This window comes from Rattus rattus, chromosome 14 (assembly GCF_011064425.1).
Source record: "Rattus rattus isolate New Zealand chromosome 14, Rrattus_CSIRO_v1, whole genome shotgun sequence".
Taxonomy (NCBI): Eukaryota; Metazoa; Chordata; class Mammalia; order Rodentia; family Muridae; genus Rattus; species Rattus rattus.
In genome coordinates, this window is record NC_046167.1 from 10,873,337 (window position 1) to 10,899,935 (window position 26,599).

General features: G+C 47.1%; 1 protein-coding gene across 2 annotated transcripts in view; it reads left to right on the top strand.

The window, feature by feature from the left end:
• Frmd4a (FERM domain containing 4A) overlaps positions 1 to 26,599 on the top strand; it is a 314,400-nt gene that overhangs the window by 219,092 nt on the left and 68,709 nt on the right. Inside the window, exons 8-11 of one of the 2 annotated variants that reach the window (XM_032884487.1) lie at positions 12,434 to 12,517; positions 17,195 to 17,260; positions 17,824 to 17,881; positions 19,494 to 19,580. In XM_032884487.1, coding sequence (XP_032740378.1) covers positions 12,434 to 12,517; positions 17,195 to 17,260; positions 17,824 to 17,881; positions 19,494 to 19,580 — 295 coding nt within the window. Of the gene's footprint in view, positions 1 to 12,433; positions 12,518 to 17,194; positions 17,261 to 17,823; positions 17,882 to 19,493; positions 19,581 to 26,599 lie in introns of those variants that run through there. The other variant, XM_032884486.1, reaches the window with a different exon arrangement.

Consider the following 26,599-nt stretch of genomic DNA (forward strand, 5'->3'; position numbering starts at 1 on the left):
ATGTGCAATGACAGCACTGCAGGTAGGCGTGGGGACAAAGACAAAGAATCCCCCCACTGTCATTGGTCAGCCAACCTGGCAGAGTTCACCTACGGGCACAATAAGAGACTATCTCAAAAAAAATAAATAAATAGAGTTTAGAGCAATCAGGGAAGACCCCTGATGCCACCCTCTGGTTTCCACATACCTGCAAGCACATGTACTCACACCCCTAGGAACACATCCATAAACAAGACACAGTAAAAAGAAATAAGTAATAAAATATTAAGAAAAACAGTTTCAAGATAGTAGTGTATGCTTGAATTTTCCTCCTCCTCTTCTTCCTTCTCTTCCTTCTCCTCCTCCTCCTCCTCTTTCTCTTCCTTCTCCTCCTCCTTCTCCTCCTCCTTCTCTTCCTCCTCCTCTTCCTTCTTCCTTCCTTTTTCTCCTCCTCTTCCTTCTTCCTTCCTTTTTCTCCTCCTCTTCCTCCTTCCTTCCTTTTTCTCCTCCTCTTCCTTTTTCTCCTCCTCCTCTTCCTCCTCCTCCTCTTCCTCCTCCTTCTCCTTTTCCTCCTCCTCTTCCCTTTTTGATCTTTTAAAACATGGTTTCTCTGTGTAGCTCTGACTGTCCTGGAACTCATTCTGTAGACCAAGCTGTCCTCAAACTCAAAGAGATCTGCCTGCTCTGCCTCTGCCTCCCTCTGCCTCTCTGCCTCTCTGCCTCTCTCCGGCCTCCTCTCCCCCTGCCTCTCCTCTGCCTCCCCTGCCTCCTCTGCCTCCTGCCTCTCTGCCCCTCTCCCTCTCTGCCTGCCTCTCTGCCTCTCTCCCTCTCTCCCCCTCCCCTCCGCCTCTCCGCCCTTCTCCGCCTCTCTTCCTCTCTGCCTCTCTGCCTCTGCTCTGCCTCTGCCTCTCTGCCTCTCTGCCTCCCAAGTATGGGATTGAAGGTGTCCACCACCACTGCTCCATTTGATGCTTCATGTTGTATGTGTGCCTCTTGCAGGCCATCTCTGGGAATATTCTCCAAACCTGGAGGTGGCCATAGTTGGTTTGCTGAACATCAGGCATATTAGCTCTGACGTTTGAATTGTTTTAGTCTTGTAGCAACTAGCTTTTGATACTAGTCATCAATGCAAGGGTCTTTTACTGTGTGCAAGTGAATAGCTTTAACTTGTAAGTATTACATCATAAATATATCTTCCTCGACAAATGTCAATAAAAGCTTAGAAACACAGACCTTTGGAGAAGACTTTTATATGTTTAACATAGGATCCAAGGCTTAATTCTAAGATACCAAAGAATCTAATGGCCTTTTAAATTAGTGGCCTCACACAAAAGCCAAAGTGACTCTGGGGCTGGAGAAAAGGCTAAGTAGTTAAGAATGCTAACTTCTCTTCCAGAGGACCCGAGTTCAATTCCCATCAACCACATGACAGCTCACAACCATTTATATCTCCGGTTAGACACCTTCTTCTGGCCCCTGAGGGCACTGCATTAATGTGGTATATATACAAATATGCAAGTGAAACACCCATGAATATGAAAATAAAATTTTAAAAATTTTAAGTCAAAGTAAGTCTTCCACAAGATGGAGGGGCTCGAATCTGTGCCTTCCTGAAGGCCTTTCTTGCCCGAGGCACTGTGTATCTACACTCAGTAGTTCAAGTGTGGCCTGACTCTTCCTATGCGGAATGAGTATTGAAAACCTGCAAACCGGAGGAACGTCTTCGCTGAGGCACAAGGAAAGGAGGTTATCTGTGTAGTTGAGAGGCCTGGAAGTGCTGACATAGTGGTCATAGGAAGAGACTGATAGGAAGGCAGTCCTGAACAAGAGCCACTCTGCTGTGGTGTTCCCAGCCTCCTCTGGTTCTTCTTGGGGCCTTCCGCTTGGCTTAGCACATGCCTGAAGGGCGGTCGTGCCTGTTTCTGTTGTCAATAGAAATGCTCATCTTCTCTTCTCACAGGTTTGGGGGTTTTGTCTATTTGCTTGCTTGCTTTTTGTTTTATTTTTTGTTTTTTGTTTTTCTTTTTTCTTTTTTCTCTTTTTTTCTTTTTTTTTTTTTTCTTTTTCTTTTTCTTTTTTTTTTTTTTTTTTTTTTTTGAGACATGGTCTCTACTTAGCTCTGGCTATCCTAAAACTCAATACGCAGACAAGGCTGCCCTTGAACTCACAAAGATAGGCCTGCCCCTACCTCCCAAAAAAGTGTCGACTACCCTAACCAACATTCTTACTGAATGTGATAATGCAAAATCACACTGGGCTGGCAGTGCCAAAAGCCAATGGCTGCGATACAGACCGTTAAGGGGACAGTGCCCACGATAGCGAGAAATGCGGACCGTGCGTGTTGATATTTTGACACAGGGTGGACAAATGTGTATGCTATCATTAAAGGGTGAGGAAACCGTCTTATCTAAAAAATAATATTTTCTCACTCGTATGATTTTCCGTACCACAGCGCAAATAATCTCGTTTGGCTTCCTGGTGTGCGTGTTTGAGTTTAGAAACGAACCTTATGTGTCACCACTCAGGAAGTGAGCAGGGGTGGTGTTTCTGTTTGAAAACAATCGAATAGCCTCCGGGCTGTCAATCAAGGCAGCTGTAGAAGCTAATGTTAGGTGGAGTGGGCCCGACACAGAGTAAAACTAAAAGAGTTCTCATGTGGTCACTATGGGTCAGCATTAGCCAACCAGCAGATGTGTACAAGCTTTATTCATGTCCCAGCTTCTTGAATGCTTAGCCCTTCTTGAGTGTGGAATGTGTGTGTGTGTGTGTGTGTGTGTGTGTGTGTGTGTGTGTGTGTGTGTATGTGTGTGGTTTGTGTGTGTGTGTGTATGTGTGTGTGTGTGTGTTTGTGTGTGTGTGTGTGTGTGTGTGTGTGTGTGTGTGTGTGTGTGTGTGTGTGTGGTTTGTGTGTGTGTGTGTGTGTGTGTGTGTGTGTGTGTGGTGTGTGGTTTGTGTGTGTGTGGTGTGTGTGTGTGTGTGTGGTGTGTGTGTGTGTGTGTGTATGTGTGTGTGTGTGTGTGTATGTGTATGTGTGAAGTGTGTGAAGTGTGTGCATGTGCGGATCCCTGAAACCCACCTGTCTCCTCTTCCCAGCTGGGACTGCAGACACCACCATGCCTGACTTCTTACATGGGTGCCAGGATCTGGACTCAGCCCTCATCCTTATATAGCAAGCAGTTTAATTACTACATTACCTCCCGTGCCCCTCTTGGGACACTTTTATTTAATACCTTTTTAAAAAAAAAATCCTCGAGCTACTGTAGAACAGTAATATGCATTTCTTGCTTAAGTCATTGTTAAAAAAACCAACCAATAAACAAACAAACCAAACGCCTGTTGAATCGACCTACAGAAAATCCAAACTTCCAAGTAAGAGTCTAATCCGACTTAACAGAAGATCTCACGGCACTGCGCTAACCAAGCTATTAGGGACAATACCTTGACTTTACTTTTGTTTGGGGGTATTCTATCATAAGGGATGGTTATTCTAGAATTCCCACTGACCCATCTCTTTATACTAATCCTGAAAATCATCTTATTATCACCTTTAATTGGTTCTTGGAAGTTTCTGGAAATGTGATCCACTTTAAAATCTAATTTAAATAATTTTTAAATAAGTATTTTCACACTGGTCACGGAAGTGCACACATGCCTGTAGCCCCAGCATCAGGGAAGGCTGAACCTGAAGGACTGCCTGCCTTGTATGTAAGGTCTGCCTGCACCACACAGAGTTCCAGGCTAACAAGGGATACATACAGAGTATAGTACTCTATCTCATAACAAAAATTGTTCTGATATAATAATCGATAACATTTTTCAAAGATGAAGCACCGTAAATCATTATTGCCAAACCCACACCAACTCTGACAAAAAGGACCATCAGGACGATATGGCAAAAGGACCCATGACCCATGCATGAGAGAGGCCATGCAGCTATAAAGCTGTCTTTTCCTCTCTCGTCTCAATTCTATCCCCTCTCTTTTCTCCATGGTTGATAAATGAATAACATGTTGATAAATGCAAAGCTAAGTGCCCTCGCTTTGGAATGGCCATCAGAACCATATAGAGCGAAGTGCACTAATATATACCCCCGTTTGAGAATTGTTTGAGTGGCTTCCTTAAACTAGCTGGTTTTTATTGGTGATCTGATTAGAGGGAAGTGATTTTTACGTGGGGGTGGGGAGAGAGTCATCTGGGACAAGTAAAGGTAAACATTCCATAGAACGTTTTGGTAACAAGCTTTATGAAAATGGAATCACTGAAACTCTGCTGCCCTTGGCTGTCCAGTGCCCTTGGGACCTGGAAACACTTTTGTTACAGAAGACTAGAGGTACTGCTATTAATCACTAAAGCAAATTCTTGCAACCTAAGCTGTGCTAGTACCTGTAAGCCACCTGAAAAGGATTCTGAGCCACACTCTGTTTATCTGGTGGACTCCCAACTTAGTAACTGCCACACCTTCAGAGGTAGGGAAAGAGAGGAAGCCCTATCAGCGTTCCGGAAAAACAGTTTGAGCAAGGAAAAGAAGAGAGGTTTTAACTGGCTGTCTGGAGGTTAACTTATATATTTACTAGTTTGTTTGGTTTTTTTGTGCTACTCTGACCAAAATACCTCATACAAACGACTGAAGAGTTGACCGATTCACCTGGACTCACACTTTCAGAGGGGCTCAGTCTATGGTAGTTTTGGCCTCAGGTACAGAACATGATGGTGGTGGGCTTGTGTGGTGGGAGGAAGTGTCAACATCATGTCTTAAAGGAAGCAGAACACAGACAGGAAGTGGCCTGGGATAATTTACCTCCTAGAACCCTCCCCCAGTAGATAACTTCCTTCAGCTAAACCCCACTCTCAAAGCTTCCAGGCATCCAAAATGGCACTCCCCAGCTAGGGGCTGCGCACTGAAAACACGACATCTGCACACAATTAAATGCCCATCTGCGTGAGAGAATCTGAGCTGATGGGGGATGGGTAGTGGTTGGGAAGAAAAACGTTAACTGGGTCCCAGAGATAGCATCTGTAGGGTTCCACTTGGATTTCCTTTCAAAAAGAAAATCCTGCTTTTAGACACGGAGCAATGTATCTCTCAACTGGCGGAGGCAAATAGCCGCCCTTCATTAACGCACGAGGCTGATTTTCAGAGAGGAGTTTCAGCTGAAACATTCCCATTAACTTCCAGAGGCCTTGTGTTCTTAGGTCCCTGGGGGAGCAATTAGAAGCAAAGAGCATAATGACCTTTTAATATTTTATTTTCTATAAGCTGTGGGACTGCATGGTCACTGGGCTAGAGAGAAAGAGACTCTGGCGAACAAGAAGTAATGTTCTCTTGATCTCTTTTCCCCAGTTCTTTCCACGTTTGACATCTGGTCTGCCCCCCTTTGAAAGTGTTATTGGCAGTTAATGTGTAAACTGAAATGGGCTTGCTGATCTCCGAAAAGTCTAGGCTTGAAGGTTCTTCTAGTCAAGCCAGAGAATGCAAGTCATGGGCCAGAGCAAGAAATTTAGAAGTTCCTGGAAAAGACAAGAAAGTTCTCTTGTGTGTGTGTGTGTGTGTGTGTGTGTGTGTGTGTGTGTGTGTGTGTGTGTGTGAAAATCTTTAAAACATGATATTTCCATCCATATACAAAGGCTGCCTTTCAAATGATAACAAGGTTATCTTGTCCAGGCGACAGGATTAAGTGTGGATAACGCTAGAACAATACTATTACATTGGTTACTCTTCCACTGCTATGATAAAATACTGTGACCAAAATCAACTTAAGAAAGAGTAGTTTATTTTGACTTATGGTTCCAGAGAGACAGAGTTCATCCTGGCAGAAAGGCATGGCTTGGCGACAGGATCAGGAGGCACACCGTTCACATTTTCATCTACACAAGGAAGCAAAAAGAGGGAACAGGAAGTGGGTCACCATAAAGCCCGCCCCCCCCAGTGACGGACTTCCTCCAGCAAGGCTGTACCTCCTAAAGACCCCACACCCCCTCCCCAAAACAGTGCCATCAACTGGGGACCAATTATTCAACAAAATGAATCCATGGGAGACGTTTCTCATTCAAGCCACCGCAAGTACAAATCAAAGATCGTAGATTCCTGAAGCCGTAGCTTCCTGTTTACACAAATGATTCACATCTAACTAAGCAAGTTCAGTTATTAGAAGTCCTTATTAAGTCTTTTGACCACTTGGTGTCTGTTTTCATACAAATGGATATTAAGGTGAGGGGCAGGGGAAGTTGTTACAGGGTCTTACTCTGTAACCCAAGCTGACCGGAAACTCAGGATGCGCCTGCCTCAGCCTCCTGAGCGCTAGTATTACAAACAGGCACTGTCATGCCTGACTCCTACAACCGCTGAATTGCCATAAAGGAGGAAATAGCTGTCACTCTCCTCTAGCGAGAGAAATGGATTTGCTCAGACTCGAGAAAAGAAGTGAGGGGGAGGGGGGGAAGCAAAAACCAAAAAACCACAAAACGGACATTATGTTAGGAATAGTCCACATTTAGGATACAGCTTTCATAACTTGGCCAGTTCTGTCACACTTAAACATTTCACCTCTCTCATGGCAACTTCTCAACTGGGCAGGGGGGTAGGGGGATGTCATCTGTTAAACTTGAAGCATACCTCTCAACGAATTGAAAAAGAAAAGAGGGTATGTATGGAGTCTTCTCATGATTTCAAAATGACCTGAAGAGCCATGAGTAATTGAGAAGCAGCAGGACTCTGTCATGCCAGCGAAAGCTTTCAAAAGGAACAGCATCTGAGAGTCTGAAGTGAAATGTTCACACACACAAAAAAAGTTAGAAACGTTTCCAAAAAGCTTTGCCTTGTGCAGAGAAGTCCATTTGAGCTGTTGGAGGTATGATTTACATTTCAAAGCGTAAAAACACATTGATTTATTTTTGCAAGTCGATACCATTCAAATCCTGTGGGAACCATTCAGATATAAAGTAAGGAGGGAACGTTGTGTTGTGACAGCTTCTCTCTTTGGTTAAATATGGATTTAATCTTGGAACCACATTTTGAGTGAGCTCTGACAGAGCACAGAGGTTCATGGCCATGATCGTGCCAATTCTTTCAGAGTTGAGATTCCCAAGTCAAAGGCGGACATTGGAGAGAAGGAATCAGTTGCTTTCTCTCACGCTGTTTGAGTGAAATTATTTGCCTGAAATCATAGGACCAAGCAATCTTAACTTGGTTTGCATTTTATGCATTTATAAGCAAATGAGAGGTTCACAAGGATTTCCTTGACACCTAGGAAAATTAAACACACAAAGAAATAAATACTCATATGATTGGGTGATCAGCATCAGAAACAGAGGACGGATAACTCATGAATGTGTCAATAACATTATGGGGTAGCCCATGGTATATATCCAAAAGCCAGAATCCTGTGGAGGAAAATAACCCTCGGGTCCCCAGATGTTTTCCTTGATCTGCAGATGTCAAAAGCAATGACAAAAATCTCACATAAATCCCACATGGACGATCTCTGTGGCATCTTCTAACCTGTCCACTTCCCTCAGTCTGGGCACAGTAGGTAATGGGAAGGAAATGGACACACTGTGTTGCCTTTTCCCATCTTTCATTTAGCACATTCTCAGGGTTGCCTTGCGTCACCAGAGAGCAAAGTAAGGTGGAGAAAGGAAGAAGTAAGAAAAAAGTTGTTTCTTGAATCTCTCGATTTTGAATTTCTCAGATTTCAGATAATTGATTTAAGTGCTGGTCCTGGGTGGGAATTAAACACCCTGGCCTGGCAGGACTGACACCAAAGGATCATTCTCCCTGAACGAAAACACAGTGGTGGTGCGTGTGTCTGTAATGCCAGCGTTTGGGGGTCCAGGAAAGAAGGTCAAGGTTTAATTCAAGGTCAGGAGCTGGAGAGATGGCTTCACAGTTAAGAGCAGTCGCTCTCCCAGAGAAACCAGGTTCCATTTCCAGGACCCACACGGCAGTTACAGACGGTTATCTCTAACTCCAGCTCTAGGAGATCGAATACCTTGTCTTCCACGGGCATCAGGCACATATGTGGTATACAGACATATGCAGGCAAACCACCTACACATATAAGATGAAGATAAATAAGTTTTGTAAATTCAAGATAAACCTTGGTAACATAGGGAGTTTGAGGCCAACCTAAACTATATTAGACTGGATTCCGTGGGGTGGGGTAGCATACAGAAGAGGAAGAGGAAGAAGAGGAGGAGGATGTGTAGGGAGGAGGAGAAGAAAGAAGCAGGAAAATAAATGTTCATGCTGGGTGGATGAGATAGTAAAACATACCCTTGAGTTAAAAGATGGGCTAGCCACCAAGTAGGTCAGGAAGCATTTGTTTCCTGGAGCCTTGTGGGTTGGTTTTGTTGTTGTTGTTGTTGTTGTTGTTGTTGTTGTTGTTTTTGTTTGTTTTTTGGAAATATATGTAAAGGACCGTACACTCCTACTTTTCTGAAACACATCTTTTTCCCAGAGAGCTGTAGCTTCATGATATGCCCAGCGCATACAGAGGATTTAGTTTGGTGCTAGCATAGAAGTCTCCCGATTTCTGAATTTCTGCCTACTTTCTTATGCTACACTAGATTTGTTTTTCAAACAGTGTCTTCACGGAGATGTTCTTCCACATTAAGCCTACTCCAGAGCCCCCAAGCTGCTTCTCCAATGTATGGACATCTCATTCCACCAAAGGGGAATTTCCTGATAATGTTATTTCCTAGATTAAAAAGAAAAAGATGGTGTTTTTATTTTAGTGTGGGTGCTCCTAACCGCAGTGCCCATGAAGGCTGGAAATGGGCATCGGATTCCCTGGAGCTACCTGCTGTGGGTGCTGGGACCCACACTCCGGTCCTCTGCAGAGGAAGTGTTCACCCTTAACTCTTAACCTCCGAGCCATTTCTCCAACACTCCATCCCCCAGATTTTTTCTTTTCTTTTAAGGAAAACACGTGATAGGTTTTACCAACCCCTTCCTGATGCTTAACTTTGTCCCTGTTTAACTCAGTGCCTTGGCTAAATATGTTGTGGTAATAAATATGTTGTCCTTTGATGTGGTAAGTTTTCTATTAGTCATATCGCTAGAAATCTTTTCACTCTCTCCTGTAGATCACTCAAACACTAGCACATCATCTCAACCTACCCTCCCAAGAAAAACCACCAAAGCATCGAAATACCATTTCTCTACTGGGAACAATGGCAGCTACCTAAGCTTCTTTTTAATACAGTCTAGTTGATATTAAAAAATCAGACTGGGGAATTTCTTTTGACAACTGGTTCGTAAGAAAAAAATTTCACCTTTTGTTTCTAAACGTAGACTATGACTATGAACAGTGTGTTTTAATCTATGGCATAGCAAGCATACTGAACTCTGGGGGAACCTCGGTATGGCAGCCCCTAGATGAGAAAGCTGGGAGCTTTTAGCACGTGCTGGGCTATAGCTTTGTAGAGTTTTAAGGTGAAGCAGACATCTGTCCTATTGGGGTGACTTTCTCCCACCCACGTACTAACCAAGGCAGGAGGCACTGTAGAACTTTAGAACGGCTTTCTGATTTTCAGCTGCACGTGTTGGCCAGATTGACAGGGCTGGACACCCCCGAGTGACTGCAGGTGTTTCCAAACAGCAAAGCAGAATTTGTCTCCATACTCATCCTCTGGAGAGGCCCGGGAGTCATGGATCCCTTCCAGAGTATAATGGATCAGGATGGGCTTCATGCCCTGGTGACTTCTCCATATACTTTTCTGTGTAACCTTGCCCTGGAGGAGAGCAGGAGAATCCAGGGCAAGCCTCAGCAAGGAAATACAGCCTGTGGCTGTCATCAGGGATGTTTATTTGCCAACAAAGCTGTGGTTGGGAGGTAAAACGATCTCTGTGTCCTTCCGTTCCTTCCCCGAATGTACTTTAGGTGTGACGAGAGGAGGCGCCTGAACTCTGGTTTCAGCTCCACAGAGTCAGATGGGTCAGATGGGCTACTTTCCGTACAATATATCCCGGCAGCTAAAACCGTGCCTAGCAAGACTGATGGTTAAGGACCCACCCTCAGCACTAACCAGCCATGGAGTCAAACTTCCCGTGCTTGGGTAAATTTATAGTTAAGTGGACAGAGAAGACCTTCTAGGTACCACAGTGGATCCTCAGGTGTTTAGTCAACCAAATGTCGGCTTAAGTTAGGCCTCTCTGACATGCAATTTTAAGCCGTAGTTGATAACCTCATTTTCCTAAACGCCAAGGGCTTCCCTCTTTGAAAAGCTCCGTTGGCTTTCCATTGTCTCTTGGAGGACCTTGCGTGTGACTAAGCTATCACTGAAGGTTCTCAAAATCCTGTTTCCAAATCGTCTTTCCTGTCCCATTGTCCCCTCACATGTCAGCCACTGTGATTGGGCTCTCCGAGTCAGGTTACATACCTGCTTTGACAGTAAACATGACCTCTGCACCCTCTGTTACACAGAGTCATCCCCAAACCCTGTCTTTACACCAGCTCCAAAAAGGCCTTTATTTCCCCCAAATACTTGCCTTACTGTGTTAATATAATGACTTTCTCTACCCATGCTACCAGTTATCTTTGAATGAACACCTCTCATTTTCCTTTTTGTCCATTTATTTATTCATTTATTCACTTTACATCCCAATATCAGCAGCCCCCTCTCCTTCCAGTCCCCCCACCTTCATCCTCCCCTCCCCTCCTCCTCAGCTACCTGTGAGCACATTTGGGGTAAGGACTGCATCTGATCCCACCTCTCTCTCCCCTGGTGCTTTCTTTATAACCCTGAGGGCGCTGCCTTATGACCAGTAGATGACAAACCCTTTCCTTACTACATAGACTATATGGTGCAAGCTCTTGGGTACACGGAGTCAAACGCTTGAGAATCCCTGGCTGCTTCAAGATGAATATGTAAACATCCCTGTCCTTATTTCTTAATAAAGTTGGGACCAGCCAACAACTGTAATGTTCCTAAACAGCCAGATGATTCCTAGACACCACGGAGAGAAACTTGGAGTGTGACACAGTTTCCCCAGTTGCAATTGGTAGTGGAGCTGCTGACGTCACTGCTGGTAGTGTTGTTTCTACTCCTGATACAAAGACCTTTTGGATCCTTACATTGACAGCATAGGTTTAAGGATGACTGCTCTCCAGTCACCCCTGGAGCTCTACACCTGTGTCTGTGGCCTCCCGGTCCCATTCCTCTATGTTTCTCCTCTCTCTCCCCCTTCCTCCTCCCCCTCTTCTTCTCCCTCTTCCTCCTCTCCCCCTCTTCTTCCCCCTCTCCTTCCCCCTCTTCTTCCTCCTCCCCTTCCTCCTTTCTTATTTATGTGCCGATCTCCTTTCTGTTGCTTTTATATGGTATAGTCCAGGCTCCTGGTGGCCAGTGCTTACCTAGCTTTACATGAACAACACAGAAAGCTGCCAACAACCCAGGTTAGTGCTATGTATCTAATGCAAGTCTCCACAAGATGAACCCTGGCAAGCCCCACTATAGGCCTGGGGCTTTGGGGGTGGGCCCATTGCAGGAGACAACTATTTAGATACTGGAACCACGGCCAAGTGTATATTGTTGATAGCTCTGGAGACCAAGTGTCGGTATGGACACCACAGGGATCCCCCCTAGCATAAAGGGCTGTAGAACTGCTAAGTGACTAAACACGGGTGTGTATAACCCATGGACTGTGGTTGCGTAGCCGTAAGAAAAGCTCAGCACAAGAAAACTAAACTTGAAACATCAAGAGACCTGGTGACTTTACTTCTGTGACTCTGATTGGGTGGAATGAGTAAGAACCTTGTAGGTGACAGAGTCATTGTTTAAAGTGCCAAAGGCTGATCAGGCTTGGGACTCTAAAGAGGAGTTAAGCATGTGAAGAAGGTTGACTGAAACAGGGAGGTTTAAACTATCTTCCTACCCTGAGCATCTGTGAATTTATGAGAGCTGACAGTCCGATTCCAAACCAGCTGTATCAATCCTCCTGATGGTGCCAGATAATCTGCTTCCCACTTGCTACGTAGTCCGCAGGCTTGTTCAAAGGAACGGTAGTTACACATCCAGGATGGGGTGAATCTAAGCCAAGACTCTCTGCACTGTGAATTAGGGGGGCAGAAGGTGCTCCAGAGATGAGCTGAGTTGAGCCCTTTTTGAGTCTGTGAGCCCAGCTATGGGGTCCTAGAAGCTTCTCCTGGGACACACCCCATGGGATCCCTTTATTCATACCCAGTGCTGCTCAGAACCGAGCCTGCAACAGTGTCTGTGAGGGCGGGGGTTCTGAGGCTCTCCCACGCCTGCATCCCCGGCTCTACACAGGAAAAAGAAACCCCTCAGCTCCACATGCCCTGTGTTCTTCCCCATGTGTCACATAAACAAAAACAAAGCCCCCCTTGTCTCCATCAACAGCCACATAAGGGAGCAGATGTCGGGCTGTCAGTGGGTCGGGTGCTGTGAAGTAGATTTCTCGGAGGGTGAAGTGATGTTTCTTGACGTTCTCTTTCAGCAATGAGGTGGTGAGAAGTGACCTGAAAAAGCTGCCAGCCCTTCCCACCCAAGCCCTGAAGGAACACCCCTCCCTGGCCTACTGGTAAGACCCTCCATTCCAGAACCTGCCCAGGAACAAGTTTCCCCTTCCTCAAGAAGGGCACACAGGGTTCGGCTACCAGAGGCCTCCTGCCCTTCCCACCATGTCAGGCAACTTAGGTGTTCAGAACTAAGAGGTTTCAGAGTCAGGGGTAGTGGTCTATACCTATAATACCAGGATTCTGGGAGGCTGAGGCAGGAGGATTGCAAGTTCTAGATTAGAATGCTGTCTCTGGAACGTGGGAGGTCTGAGGGGTTAGAGAAACCAGGGCATCATTTCTTTGGCAACAACAAGAAGATGCAGGTTCCTTGTTTTCTCCCTGGTGTTTTCTATCTCCTTGATTTATAGCCTCCTTTGCCACTTTACGCCATAGCTCATCGGCAGAGCCCTGAATTGCCCAATTCCGTGGGGTGATTTAGGCATTTGTGGTTACACCTGGATGGAGCAGGGGCTCACATTCCTGAGGACGGTGTTGGAATCCTGCTGGGCACTTCTGTGCTGACCTCAGACCTCTCACAAGGACAGGAACCGTTCCCTGGTGGTTCTTCCGATGCCTTCTCAGAAAACAGTGCAGCTGCTCGTAGCATAAGTCACGGTCATGGCAGGACGCCTGGTGGTACAGACCCACAGCCCCAGATTCTCAGAGGGCTGAGGCAGGAGGGTTGTAAATTGAAGGCCTCCCCGAGCTACAGAGTGAACTCAAAGCCAGCAACTTCATGAGCCCTTGAAAAAAAAGTTCTTTTTAGAGGTTGAGATGTAATTTGGTGGTGCAAGTTTGCCTAGTGTGTGTGAGGCCCTCTGTACAGGAAAGGAGGAGGGAAGAAGAGGCGAGGGAAGGGGAGGGAAGAAGAAATGGGAGGGGAGGGACCAGGGGAAGGGAAAGGAAGGAGGGGTGAGGACAGGAGAGAAGGGAGGAAAGAGAGGAGAGGAAAGGGGGAGAGAAGAGGAGAGGAGAAGGGAATGGAAGGGAGGAGAAGGCAAGAGGGGAGGGGAGGAGAGGGGAGAGGGAAGACAAAAGGCACTGAAGAAGTTTTCCATAGTAAACCACAACACAGGCCTCACCACACACTTATGAATGCATTCTAAAATCTGTGAACTCGTATCCTACCCTGTCTAGACACTTCCAGCAGTAAATAAACTAACCATTCCCTTATTTAAGTAGACTTAAGATGCCTTACAAGGGGGTAGGTCAGGTCATAAGGCAGAGAGTTCTTCAGTGAGATGAAACCCATACTCAGAAAACACCTTTCTCTGAGAAGCCCCACTCCTGAAGAGCTGGACTCCAAACTGTGCGTCCCTTTCAGTACGCACCACACCTCAGCTCACCGCTGACCTGGCTTAGCCTCAGTCTTCCTTTGGTAATATAACTGTAAATAAAGACCCTCCCAATTCAAAACCAAACTGCGTGATATCAGTGAATGGAAGGCCAGCCTGGGCTACATAGTGAAACATTGTCTCATTTAAAGAGACAGAAAGCTACAAGTTCTCACACGCACACTGGCACACTCGGGAATGCGAGAGCCATGATGCTGGTCCACCATCTGGAGTCAGAATCAACTTTGACCTAATTCATCCCTCAGTCCTGTCTTCATTTACTGTCTAACATTATTAAACCAACCCCCACGCCCAGTGCTGAGTTCCCCCGTCCCTCCCCTTCTCTCATTCTGGCCCATTGTTACATTGTCTCCGCCAGATCGTCTCTGTTCATGTAATTATCAATATAGAAAGCCCTTCTGGCTCTGCTTTCTGCCTTTCATCAACTTGAATATCTCTACCTGAACAGTTTGCCCACAGCTGCCATCTAGCCAGAGCATCCCTTAGTACATGACCAGGCCAGCCCTTCCCTAAGGCCTTACCCAGATGCATGCATGCGCAGACAGCGGTCTAATGCACCACAGGGAGAATGGCAGGTTACAGAAGCCAGGCACCCTCAGTGTCACATTAGTAGCATGGACCATCCTGACCCTAAAAGAAGCCGTGGCCTTTTCCTCTGTCCCCACCCTGATGCCTTGTACCTCTGCTTGTGGCTTTCTCTGATTTCTCAACCTATTTCCGTGAATTTTTAAGAAGCAGGGACTTAGCAGGGAAGACGCCGTTTGTATAGATACAGCATGAAAGGAGAAGCTAGTACACAGAGATTCTCCGCACTTGCCCAGCTTCCCCACTCAGCATCACAGTTGACCATGACCCCCTCTTCCTTCTCCTCCATGCCACGCAGTCTCAGGTAGACCTTGTCGTTCCTGAACCAAGGATATAGATCCCCATTCTTTCTGGCTTTTCATTCTCACTGGCACTCAGAAATACAGTGAACATCCTTTGTGCAAGACTGGCTACCAGGAGCCCTTTTGTGTGACATTCTGGTCAAGTCGTGGGTTCCGTCATAGTACCAGACAGGTCTGCGAATTGTGAGGCTATAATATCTAGCTAGCCCCTCTCTCCATGTGTACAATGGGAGTGACCACACCAAGCTACTTCAGACTGTAATTAACTGAGTAAATGAGTCACACCGTGTAACGGGAAAGCATACGAGGTTCACAAGCATACTGGGCCATGGGGCCAGCCTCCTTTCCCCTGTGCATGGATTTCATACTATGTGATGACGTCCCTAACAAGGAGGCATCTTAACAGGTTAAGGTGAGACACCCAGGACTACAGAACACAGCAACATTAGGGCTTGCCTGGATTCTCCATCATGAGCCTGGCTATAGATGACCAGGCACCCCAATCACCTCTACAGTATATGCAATGACTGGAACTCTGTCTCTGTAGTCTGACAAGTCTAAGATAGGGAACCCCAACACCAGCATCAGCACCACTGCCCCTCCACCAGTCATGCGTTTCTGCGCCCCCTTATCTGCGGAGTGGTAACGTAACTAACTTCCCAACGAGACCTGGCCAGTGGGAAGGCGCCGTTCTGCCCTGCTGAATGCGCGTTACATAATTACATCATACCCGACAGACGGCAGCTGGGGTTCAATTCCCTGTAACGTGTGAGTTTCCCGATGTGATTCTGTCCAGTCTTTAAGAGGATCAGACCTATTAGGGACGCAGTCTGCAGACGGAGGAGCGCCCATCCCTTCCACAGTTTCAGGAGACAGGTGGGAACAGGATGGAGCAGAGCCGGGACATGTTTGATGAGACTCCAGCTGGCATTGAGTGTGTCACCACATGACAGGCCCCTGTTTGGCTTAATGTGGAGGGAGAAGTGGAGAAACCGGAGGCGAGAGGAGGTCACCACTGTGGCTCACCAGATGGCTTCAGCCAGCAGGCAGCTGGACGAGGTTGGGGGCCGCAGCCCTACCTGCAGCTGTCAGGCCCCATGAGACCTTGCGGTCGGGCCAGAAGGACAGCCGCCTGTCAGTGTTTGGGACTCCGTGTTGTGGATGTTTCCCAAGCCTTGCTTATATTTACAACACCATGTTGACTCTCAGTCTCCCACCCCCACCCTCAGGGATGCTCACTCCCAGCGCTAGAAAAGAAGTCGGCTTGAGTCTCCATTGGTTGGCTTGACCACAAATTTGGAAGTTGACCTCACAAAAAAAAAAAAAAAAAAAAATCACGCCTGTGTGGTTGAAAGTGTGACGTCAATAGGTCATGGACTCACAAAATGGGGCACCCCAGAAGATAGGAAGGAAAACAGAAAGAAGCAAGAGAGGGCTCTGCCTAAATTTATAGTGGACACCCGAGATCAGCTAAGGAAGTCTCAAGAGAGCAAACCCTGTAACCCGCATGCTTCCCACCATGGCATGCTTACAGAAAACTAAGAGACCCCTTGCTGGTGGCTGAAGAAATGACTGATTCGGTGGGGTTCAAAGCCAAAGTTATGGAGAGGGTATGGAGGATGAAGCTTTTAGGGTCGTCCTTAATAGGTCGGACACAAGGCCTTTGGCCAATGACTGTCCCTATTTCTTTCTGTGGGCTGGCCCTGTGACCCCTGAGGCCATAGCGGGAGCTGCTATTGTTCCCACCTATCTGGGCACCAGTCACATCCCCAGGAAGGCTGTGCTACTACCCCAGCCACAGGCTATCCTGTCAAAGCAAATTCTGGCTAGCCGTGGTCACCAAGGAGCCATCTAATCTCCGGTTAATTTTAGAAGGAAAACCTCAGAAAGATAAATGTGCTGCCGACTCATTCAATTAGCCCGTGTGTTGTTCCCTGGGAATCTTATTAACCAGACCCAAATTCCAGAACTTTCTCTCCTTCTTGGAAGCCCCGAGTCATTGAATACTCAGAAAAGTTTGTCCCTGAGCATTGGGTAGGAGCGATGTTACCGTACTGCCCCAGACCCTGTGGGGACAGGCCCTGTGTAAATGAAGAGTGTCAGAAAGGAGAGCTGAGTAAGTTTAACCACGGTGGCCCCTGTGACTGGCACCAAGTGATTTTAACACAGTATCTTACAAAGAATGCCCCTGTGCACCCCCAAACCTGCATGCCAGTCTTATCCAACTGACCAGCAGTCTGAGATAAAGATAACTTGAGTCCTTTGAGGAGAAGACAGGCTTTTCTACCTCCCACCGAGTCTTTTAGACTTCACGTGAGCAGCATTGAGAAATGTCACTCGGCTGCTGAATTATTCTCCAAGGTTCCGGGGGGTGGGGGGATGGGCATCACAATGTCTTAGTGCTACGTGTGGGTGGGACGCTCACCTCTAATGCCAGAATCCTTTCCTCTGATTCTAGTGAAGACAGAGTCATTGAGTACTACAAGAAACTGAATGGCCAGACGAGGGGACAAGCGATTGTGAAGTAAGTGGCCCTTCTGAGTGCTCGCTAAGACCGTGTTTGGGAGGAAGGGACACAGCCCAGTCAGTAAAGTGCTCACGCTGTAAGCAGAAGGACCCCTGATTCAGCTCCCCAGAACCCTCATGAAAAACCAGGCATGGCAATGTGCGTTGTATAATGGTACTAGTTAATGCCAACACCAGGAAGGCAGAGACAAGCGGGTCCTCACTAGATAGTCAGCCTAGCTCGATCAGTGAGCTCCATGTCACTGACACCCTGTGGAGAGTGACGAAGGAAGGCATCCAACATCAGCTTACACGTATGTGCACTTATGTATGCAGACACACAAACCCATAGACACATACGCACATACACACAACGAACACACAAGACTATGTTTGAGTGTTAGTAGGAAGAAGGAAGTGTATCCTAAACTCCAAGTTAGTATCCACTTCAGAACCTCAAAGCCCACAGCAAAAGAACACACACACACACACACACACACACACACACACACGTATATATGAATGATACCATTTCTGCTCACTAACCCTTCTGTGTGTTGTTCCTGTGCACTGTCTCTGCAGCTACATGAGTATTGTGGAGTCTCTCCCAACCTACGGTGTCCACTATTATGCAGTGAAGGTGAGTGAACTCGTTTGCCGAAGCCTGTCCACCCTGTCCCGAAAAAGCAAGCAAACAGAAGAGCCTCATTTTTCAACCTGAAGATTTTGAGGGGAATTGGAGTTGACGGTAGTTGGCTTGGTCAGAAAGATGGCTTGCCAGGGGAAATTGAGCAACTGAGTTTTATCCCTAGGGTATTACCACTTGATGGAGTAACCCAACAATATCTTATCCCTTCCTTCCTTTCAGTCTCCGAGGGATCCTGGGAAATCAGGGCTTCGGGGCCTCTCACTAGCAAAGTTCCACCAAATACAAGGAACTAGAAACCAAACACTTTGTGGGGGAATGTTGTGTCTCTCTTGGAGGTCCGATGCCAGGCAGTCTGCTTTCCAAGGAGGAGGCAGAGCCCCAGACTGTTTTCTTGAATGTGGCAATGTCCCCTGCAGTGTGACATCAGCTTCATTCTAAATTCGCCTCTCCGTTCCATCCGCGCTTAGATCTCTTTCCCACACGATAGACAAAGATGACTGCTTTTCGCAAGCCTAAGTTACAGGGTCAAGAGCAGGGTGACCTGACACCTAGGAATGTGAATCCCCTCAAAGCCAGCCCCTAAGTAATGTTGTGCCACTGACCCCAGAATGAAGTACAGTAAAGAAGGGGGCTCAGAATCCCTTGTGCCACATATACATCTATCTGTCTGTCTATCAACTTTGTCTGTCTATCTGTCTATCTATCTATCTATCTATCTATCTATCTATCTATCAAGCATTTATCCACTCACCTATCCATCTACCTATCTCTCTCTCTCTCTCTCTCTCTATATATATATATATATATATATACATATATATATATGCAAAAGGCTCTGAGAGTAATCCTCAGTGTTTCAAATAAATTAATTAATTTTAAAAATAACTATTTTTAAATGGAATAGGGTAGCTCAGCGATAGAGTTTGTATTTGATCTGTGCGAAGCCACAGATTCAATCCTCCCTGACACACAAAAAGATTGTTTAAAAAAAAAAAATGACACGTTCCTGGAACTTCAAATAATCTTTTGTTTTCAAGTTTTATTTCCTTTTTCTTTAATCTTCATGATTTCCTCTTTAAGAGGTAGAGATGGAGGGTGGGGAGGTGAGGCTTCGTTGGTAAAGTGCTGGCTAATCCTAAGGACCTGAGTTCAGGTCCACAGCACCCAAGTCAAATGTCCAGTGCTGGTGAGGCAGAAACGGGGGGGAGGGGGAGGCGGCTGGGGCTCTCAAAGCAACCAGTGCTAGCCGCCAGTGTCAGTGTCTCCACATGTAAGTCCATGCATGTGCGTATACGCCTGTACGCACACAAACAGGTCCACGTGCTTATACCAAAGAAGTAAATAAACAAATTAGGGATGCAGGTGTCCTAGCTGTGATGCTGCTTAGAAATGGAACCAACTGGCACGCTCAGGTTTGGTCCCTGCCCTCCTCACGCAACTGAGCCAGCATCCACACCTATTAAGATATAAAGTAGAGGTGGGTCCCTTCTACCCCAGAGACACTGCCTTTTCCCTTGCCATCAGCTGAGCTAGGAAATCCCTTCTTGTTCTGCGTTTGCCTTCTCCAGCCCTGTGTTGACCTATATTCCTTTTGACATCCTAGGACAAGCAGGGGATACCGTGGTGGCTGGGACTGAGCTACAAAGGAATTTTCCAGTATGACTACCATGATAAAGTGAAGCCAAGGAAGGTAAGGGCCCCTTCTCTGTGAGTCCAAGGGTTCTCTTTTGAGAGAGAAAGAGGGTAGATGTGAGTTAACATTGCGCAGCCTAAGGGCTCACCATGCTAGTGTGCATATATATATAAATTACTCCGCTGTAATCCTATCCAAGTTTCCTGGGTAAATATTTTTCTCTGCCTGTCTCTAAGGAAACCTAAGGTGTTATAATTATCTAAGGTATGGTGTTTGGCTCCGTTCTCCAAGAGTAGATGGGTGAACAGGCTCTGGGGGCCCATTGGGTATGTTCCTTTTCTTGGGAGGCTACCTGTTTAGGCAAAATAAAGGAATCTCTCTTGAATCCTGAGGGCAATCTGAGTTCTCCCTGGTGGTTTTTGGAATAAGGTCATAGGTCATAAGAGCTCAAGGTCATAGGTCAAGGAGATATGAAAAAAATAGAGTAAGGAAAGGTTTTGAAAACTTGACAACTACCTTTCTGGCATCATACAAGTGAACAGAGACTAGGGTCATCTGCCCCAGAGAAAGGGAAGTCAGGTCACTGGGAACAGAGACGTGTTTGAATTTTGTCTTCATTGACACACTTTCCCCAGACCAGAGCAAACAGAAAGTATACAGTGGAAAAGTGCTTTGGGGGTGAGAATGCACCATTGGTCCACTGCAGGCTCCCAGACTGCTACCCGAGCTTCAGTATCTGTGATTAGGACAGAAACACATCAGGTCTGGTCGGACTCTATGAAGTTAGTGTCTGCCCTTAGTCACTTTCTTCATTAAATTGGTAGTGGGACACCCAAGGGACGGTAGCGAGCAGGCACTTAGGTATTCAGTTGGAGCTGGAGTATCAAGGAGTCCCAAAGTAGACCTCAGTCTTGCTGGCAGCTCTGTTGGTGGCTCTCGGCACTGAGAATTCTGTTCGCTTTAGCCCTGTGTAGGTGGATTTTTTTCTTACTTTCTCTTAAGTGTAATTCTAACGAAAGTAATACCATAGCACTCGATATAGGTAAAACACCAGAGACGCATAATATGGGCTCAATAAATCATTATTAGTAAGACCCGATTTGGTTTCTTAAACAAAACAAAACAAAAGTTATCAACAGAGCAACATTGGAGAGGGAAAGACAGACAGCTGGATCCCAGAAAACTCGCCGGCATTCACAGAAATCCTTGGGCTATCAGTCCGATGCTGATCGTGTGGGCTCAGGTACAATTTGGGGGTCCTTGGGAAATAAATGCTGAATATGAAGTTAGGAACCATCCTTTCAACCCCCCCTCAGGCCAAGTGATACCTCTTCTTCATCAGCTTTGGGGTGACCCACGGTGTTAATGGGACTCTAGGGCCAAACTGAAGAGTGAACCGGGAGCCATAGTTGTGAAATCCTGCCTTCCGGGGAGACAGGGGAAGAGTCCTTTTCTTTTTACTCGACATCATTAGCATCACAAAAATAGGCGAGGCTCTGAGCAGCTCCGAGCCTTGGAGCTCGGGCTAAAGGTGCACTCACCTGCGGGAGTTAGCAAGGCACGGTATGTTTGCATATAAAGCGATCCAAGTCCCTCCTTGGTGCCTCCAGACCATCATGCGTCAGGAACTCTCTGGGTCCACCCAGTCTCTGTGACCCTCCACTATGCACGTAGGAAGCATTGTGAGGATATCCGAGGGTGTCTGGAGATAGCCACGGTCTATCACCGCCATCTGTGCTTTCTGAGCTCAGGCTCGGGAAAAGGTGGTCAGGCTGTGGCTGCGTCCCTAGGGGTGAGAGCTGGAATGTTCCCAAGCACAGGATGGTGAGTGAGCTCCACGAGGGATGGCCTCCAGGCGGTAGCACGCCCTTCTGGCACTGGGACCCAGTTCATCTCCAACACCTAAAGCCTCCAGGGATGCCAAGGAGGTGATCAGTGCCAAGATCTAAGTACCTGGGGGCCTCTGGGGCAAGAACTGCCTGTCCTGCCCAGGCAACTCTTCCCAGCCAGCAGCAAGCAGAAGCCCTCGCTGACACTCTGACCCACTTACGGCAGCTGTCACACGGCGCCATAGTACTGAATGCCAACCTTCAGGTTGAGACAGTGGCAATGCTGGGCACTCCCTTTCTTTGAAGGGCTGAGGGCTCTCCTGTACTGTGCTACCTCTGAGCATCCACACAGGTTTTCCCACAAGGCTCATCAGAAATGTCTCTCCAAGTCCCCGAGAGTCCAGAGAGAATGGCCATCTCAAATCAGACAGGGCGGTAGCTCTCGTTCTCCGGGTGAGATGTGGTTCGCCATGCTGGTTTCAGTAGCCACCCTGCGTCAGAGTCCCACTCTGAGCAGCCTTGGAACAGTGAAATGCAAAGTGAGGGGGCCGCCAGGCCTGGGTAGAAGAAAAAGTTATGCTTCCTGCTGTTCACAACCCGTAATGCACTGCCCGGATCGCTCCAACAAAAGCAGAATCTTCTCTTCCTAAGTACAGCTCTGAACTTCATTTCAAAAAGTTTCTGAAAAGTCAGGTGTTGTGGCACAGGCCTATGACCCCAATACTCTCATCCTGGGCCACATATCAAGATCCTGTCTCAAAACAACAACAACAACAACAACAACAACAACAAACTTCAAACAATGAGCAAACAAAAAACAAAAACATAAACAAGCAAGCAAAAAACCAAAACACAGCAAACAAAATTTCAATTTAAAGCAAAACAAAAACAGATTTCTTTTCCCCCACCCCCATGCACACACCCCAGCATGTTTTGTCAGAAACAAAAAGACACATAGGGACTTATTTTTTGTCTTTTGAGCGTGTTCAGAAAAAATTAGAAGTTCCAAATGAAAAGAAGTCAGCGCAGGAACCTGGTGGCAGGAACTGAAGCAGAGGCCGTGGGTGAAAGCTGCTTACTCAGCGTTCCTTCTTCTACACCCCAGGACCCAGGAGTGGAACAGCCCACGGGAAGGGCCCAGTCTGAAGACTTCCTACAATCTTGCCAATGGGCAATCTGATAGAGGTGCTTTCTCATTTAAAGTTCCATCATCTTCCCAGATGGCCCTAGCTTGTGTTAAGGTGACAAAAGTCACCCAGCACAGATGCCAGGCACCAAAGACTTGACCCCCAAGTGCCCTAAAATAGCAGCAAGCGGGATTTAATAACCAAGTGAAATCTGCTGCAGGAGTTCATCCTCCACTGACGCTCCTTGCTTGTTTGCACAGGTCTTATAGATGAGACAGAACTTTGAAAAGATGCTGAGAATACATTGTAACATGTCGTGTGAGCTTGCAGATGCCCTCAGCACACTCTCAGGAAACACTGCTCCGGAGGTTTTCACTTGTACCCTCCACCTGCCTCGCAGACTTCAGCTCCTGTCAATCATCACATACCACAGCCATACGGAAACATCCCTCAGCTATTATCACTCTTGCCGATGGGCAGTCGTCCTGGCAACCTTTATGCATAACGTAGAATCGGAGGAGGGAATGACACACTCACATACACATGTATACACATCTGTCTTGGTTTAGCATTGAAAATGAATGAGAGGACCATGGTGGCCAAAGAAGAAACATCCTGCCTCTCCCTAGGTTATGGCCTCCTGCCCCATCCCAAGTGCTAACCACCTTTAACATTTGTGTAGAAATAAATCACTGACTAGGTTGCTCTTGACCTCGGGATTAATGAAATGGTGCCCGGTGGATGTTTGGCCCTTGGGGGGGTCTATCTCAGTCTACCTCTTAGTTTGTATTTGTGGTCAACTACTGAGACTTTCACACACGTCAAAACCTAAAAACCGCCCAGCAGCAGCGACTGGCTATCTCGGCACTCCTCCAGTAATGCTAGTCCTAAAAACAAGAGTTTTTTTTTTTCCTTTCTTTTCTGAAGCATGTGAATGAAAAAGTAAATCTCATATATTTGAGTGGTCCTTATTGATTCAGCTGACAGGATCAAGGTCTTGAGGGGGAGGGCATAAATAGGTCTGCCTCACAAGGAGCTATAAAGAAGAGGTCCCCACATTCCTTAGATCAAAGCCTGAGTGAGTAACAGCTGCTCTAATCTCCGTGACCATCAGCCCCCTCTGAGCAGGCCCAGTCGCAGAGGTGTGGGTTAGTTGTGGCTAACGCTCTACTCTGTTACCAGCGTCAGGATTTGTGTGAAATCCTTCTGTTTCGCAACCGCCAGACCTGTGCACAGACTGACCCTCTGGTTGTCCGAAGCCGAGATATGAAGAAAACAGAAAATGCTAACTCGGTGGGGCTTTCAGACAGCCCAGTATGAAAGAGGAGACTCACAAACACCTCCCTACAGAGGTAGCGTTCATTAGCCATAAGCCAGCACTTGAGCAATTCTATTCCTCGCGGGTGTGTACCGAATGGAAGCTTTTCTGTGGGAAGGACTGTCCAGTCAGGCCTTGTTACGGCGTCAGTAGGCAGCGTTTACTTATTTATTTGATGTGCACTTAGGGGGGCTTTTATGTAAGCTTAGATGCACAATTAGGAACACTCCTGGGTCCCTTCTGAGGCATTAGGAGAAGGAATCAAAGTGACTGAGCAGCCTCTGAGCAGCCAGTGTGGCTTCCCGAGTCCTGAGAGTCTTTCAAAGACAGGGAAGCTGGCTCCGGTATTTGATGGATTCTTGTCACCTCCCCCCACAAGATGAGTAAAGTTTTTTTTTTTTTTTAATTCTATTAGATGATGAGACAGGAAGGGAAAATAATATTTACAGGAAATATTCCATTAGCTGTGAGCCGACTGCCGGCAGTATGACTCAGTCACTCACTCAGAGTGATAAGGAAGCTGCTCCTTGCTGACTTGGTCCAGCTTCTGTCTGGGCACCTTTGACTCATTTGCTGGCTGCAGAGGCCTCTGACTTTGCCTGGCCCTGGCGGGGTGCCTTGCCTCCTCCAGCCCCGCTTGCTTGTTCTCCCTGGAAACCACACCACCCTCTCTCTGTACAGAGCAGGGGAAGCTCTGGTTAATGTGTTTAGCATTCTCCGCATTTTGCAGCCTTTGCTCCTTCATGGTCCAGGATCAAAGAGCCTCCTCTTATCACTCCCTTAGATCGGAATGCTAGATGAGTGGGCCTGCAAAGGTTCAGTGCCTGTGGGGGGGACAGGTCCTTGCAATGGATCAGCAAGGACAGACAGTCTTAAAGCCGGGGAGACAGACTAGGGGGACGGATACACCTTACCAGAAAGACTCCAGGAACCCCAGCACTTGGGAAGATGAAATGTGGAGTTTCGGGCCAGCTTGGGCTACAGAGCAAGACCCTGCCCCAAACAAGGGCTGTAATGTATGTAGCTCAGCAGTCATGCACTTGTCTGGCAGGCCACCCGCCCCCCCATCAGCCCTCCCCACACACAAGTTCTTTTTAAATCAGTAACCTTCGTGTCCACTCAGGGCCAAGGTGAATGATGGGAATTTGTTCACCTCTGGTGTGGGGGTGGGGAGCTGTGACACATTGAACCTCTCGGCATCTCTCTGTGATGAAGTGACTGAAAGGCACAGAGAGGGTGGATATAACCTAGTTTTCTCCGCCTTGAGTAAGCTTACTTCTCCAAGACTCTCCCATTGTCAAGATGAGGGTGCTCCTGCCCTTGGCATAGCAAATATCATTACAGCGTCTTTTATACTGAACATGAGAGACAAAAGGAAGCACAAACAGTGCCCCTTTGTTGAGAGGCCATTTCTTCCTTGGTTATTGAGTCTGGGAATCCAGGGTCCCTCTGTTCCCACAGGTTACAGGGAGACCGTTCTGAGCATGCCCAGGGCACCAGCTCAATCGTGCTCTTTTCTGGGAAGCTCGAGTTCCTATCGGCCTGTCACCTTTGAGGAAATTCTCATTTATCTTTCAGCAGGGAAAATTCAACATTGTCTCACACAGGCGGATACGTCAGTTTCATGTGTTTGTTTTGAGGTAACAGCTCACTAGAGAACCAAGGCTGGATTTGAACTCACAGTGTAGGCCAGGCTAGCCTCAAACTCTAAATCATCCAGGCTCACCCTCCCACGTGGCTGTGACTACAAGCTTGTGCTACTATACCTGGCTCCAGATATGTGTGTGTGAGAGTGTGTGAGCATATTTGTGTGTGTTTGCGTATGCACGAGCACACACACGCACATGTGCCAGAGGACAACCTCCAGTGTCATTCCTCAGACACTTAACCTTCCCCTTTTGAGACAAAGTCCCTCACTGCCCTAGAGTTCCCCATGGAAGCTAAACTGGCCATCCAGCAAGCCTGCCTGCTTTGCTTCCACAGTGCTGAAATGAAAACATACTACACTACTACACCATGCTTTCCTTTCCCCCATATGGGTTCTGGGGATCAAATTCAGGTCCTCATACATGCAAGGAAAGCACATTAGCAACTGATCTATCTCCCTAGACCGAAACACCTATTTCTAGATAGATAACCCCATGTCTATCTTTAACTGTTCTCCACATGAACCAGTGCCCAAGCCACATCTGATTAGACAGTCAGTCCCTATCTGGTGTGTCTGTTGTGGCATGTGGCCTCCCTGGGTCCATACACTTCCTGTCCCAAAGCCTAGTCTCCTAGACATCTTGTCCTCCCTGGCCCTACAGTTCATGTAGCAACACTGAGAAAGATCATATAAATAGCCACGTTGATGGTGTGGACAGAAGGGGTCAAACAGGACATCGGGTATTTATAACACTCGAATAAACACCCAGCCAGACAACAGAGCAGTGCCCTCGACACGGACAAGTTCCTGAAGAACTCTGCAGACAGATTCCCCACTACCCTGGAAGCCCCGTTGACCCTGGATGCAATTGGAAGGAAGCAAATCAAAGCCAAATGCTATAGCTGGAGCCCAGATCGCTGCAGGGGAGTACACAGTAGTCCCACCCGTGCCAGAAGAACCACAAAACAGTGGTGGTCACTTCTGAACTGACTTTGTTTTTCTGGCTCCCGAAACCAGTGACTTCTCATGGACTAAGAAGAACATCTAACCCATTAGGACACAGCTCTTTTATCTCACCCCGTTTCTTTATGTGTCTCTCCTCGCCCCCTTGATAAAGCCACAGGCGGTCTCTTGGCTCCTCTGGTAATTCCCAC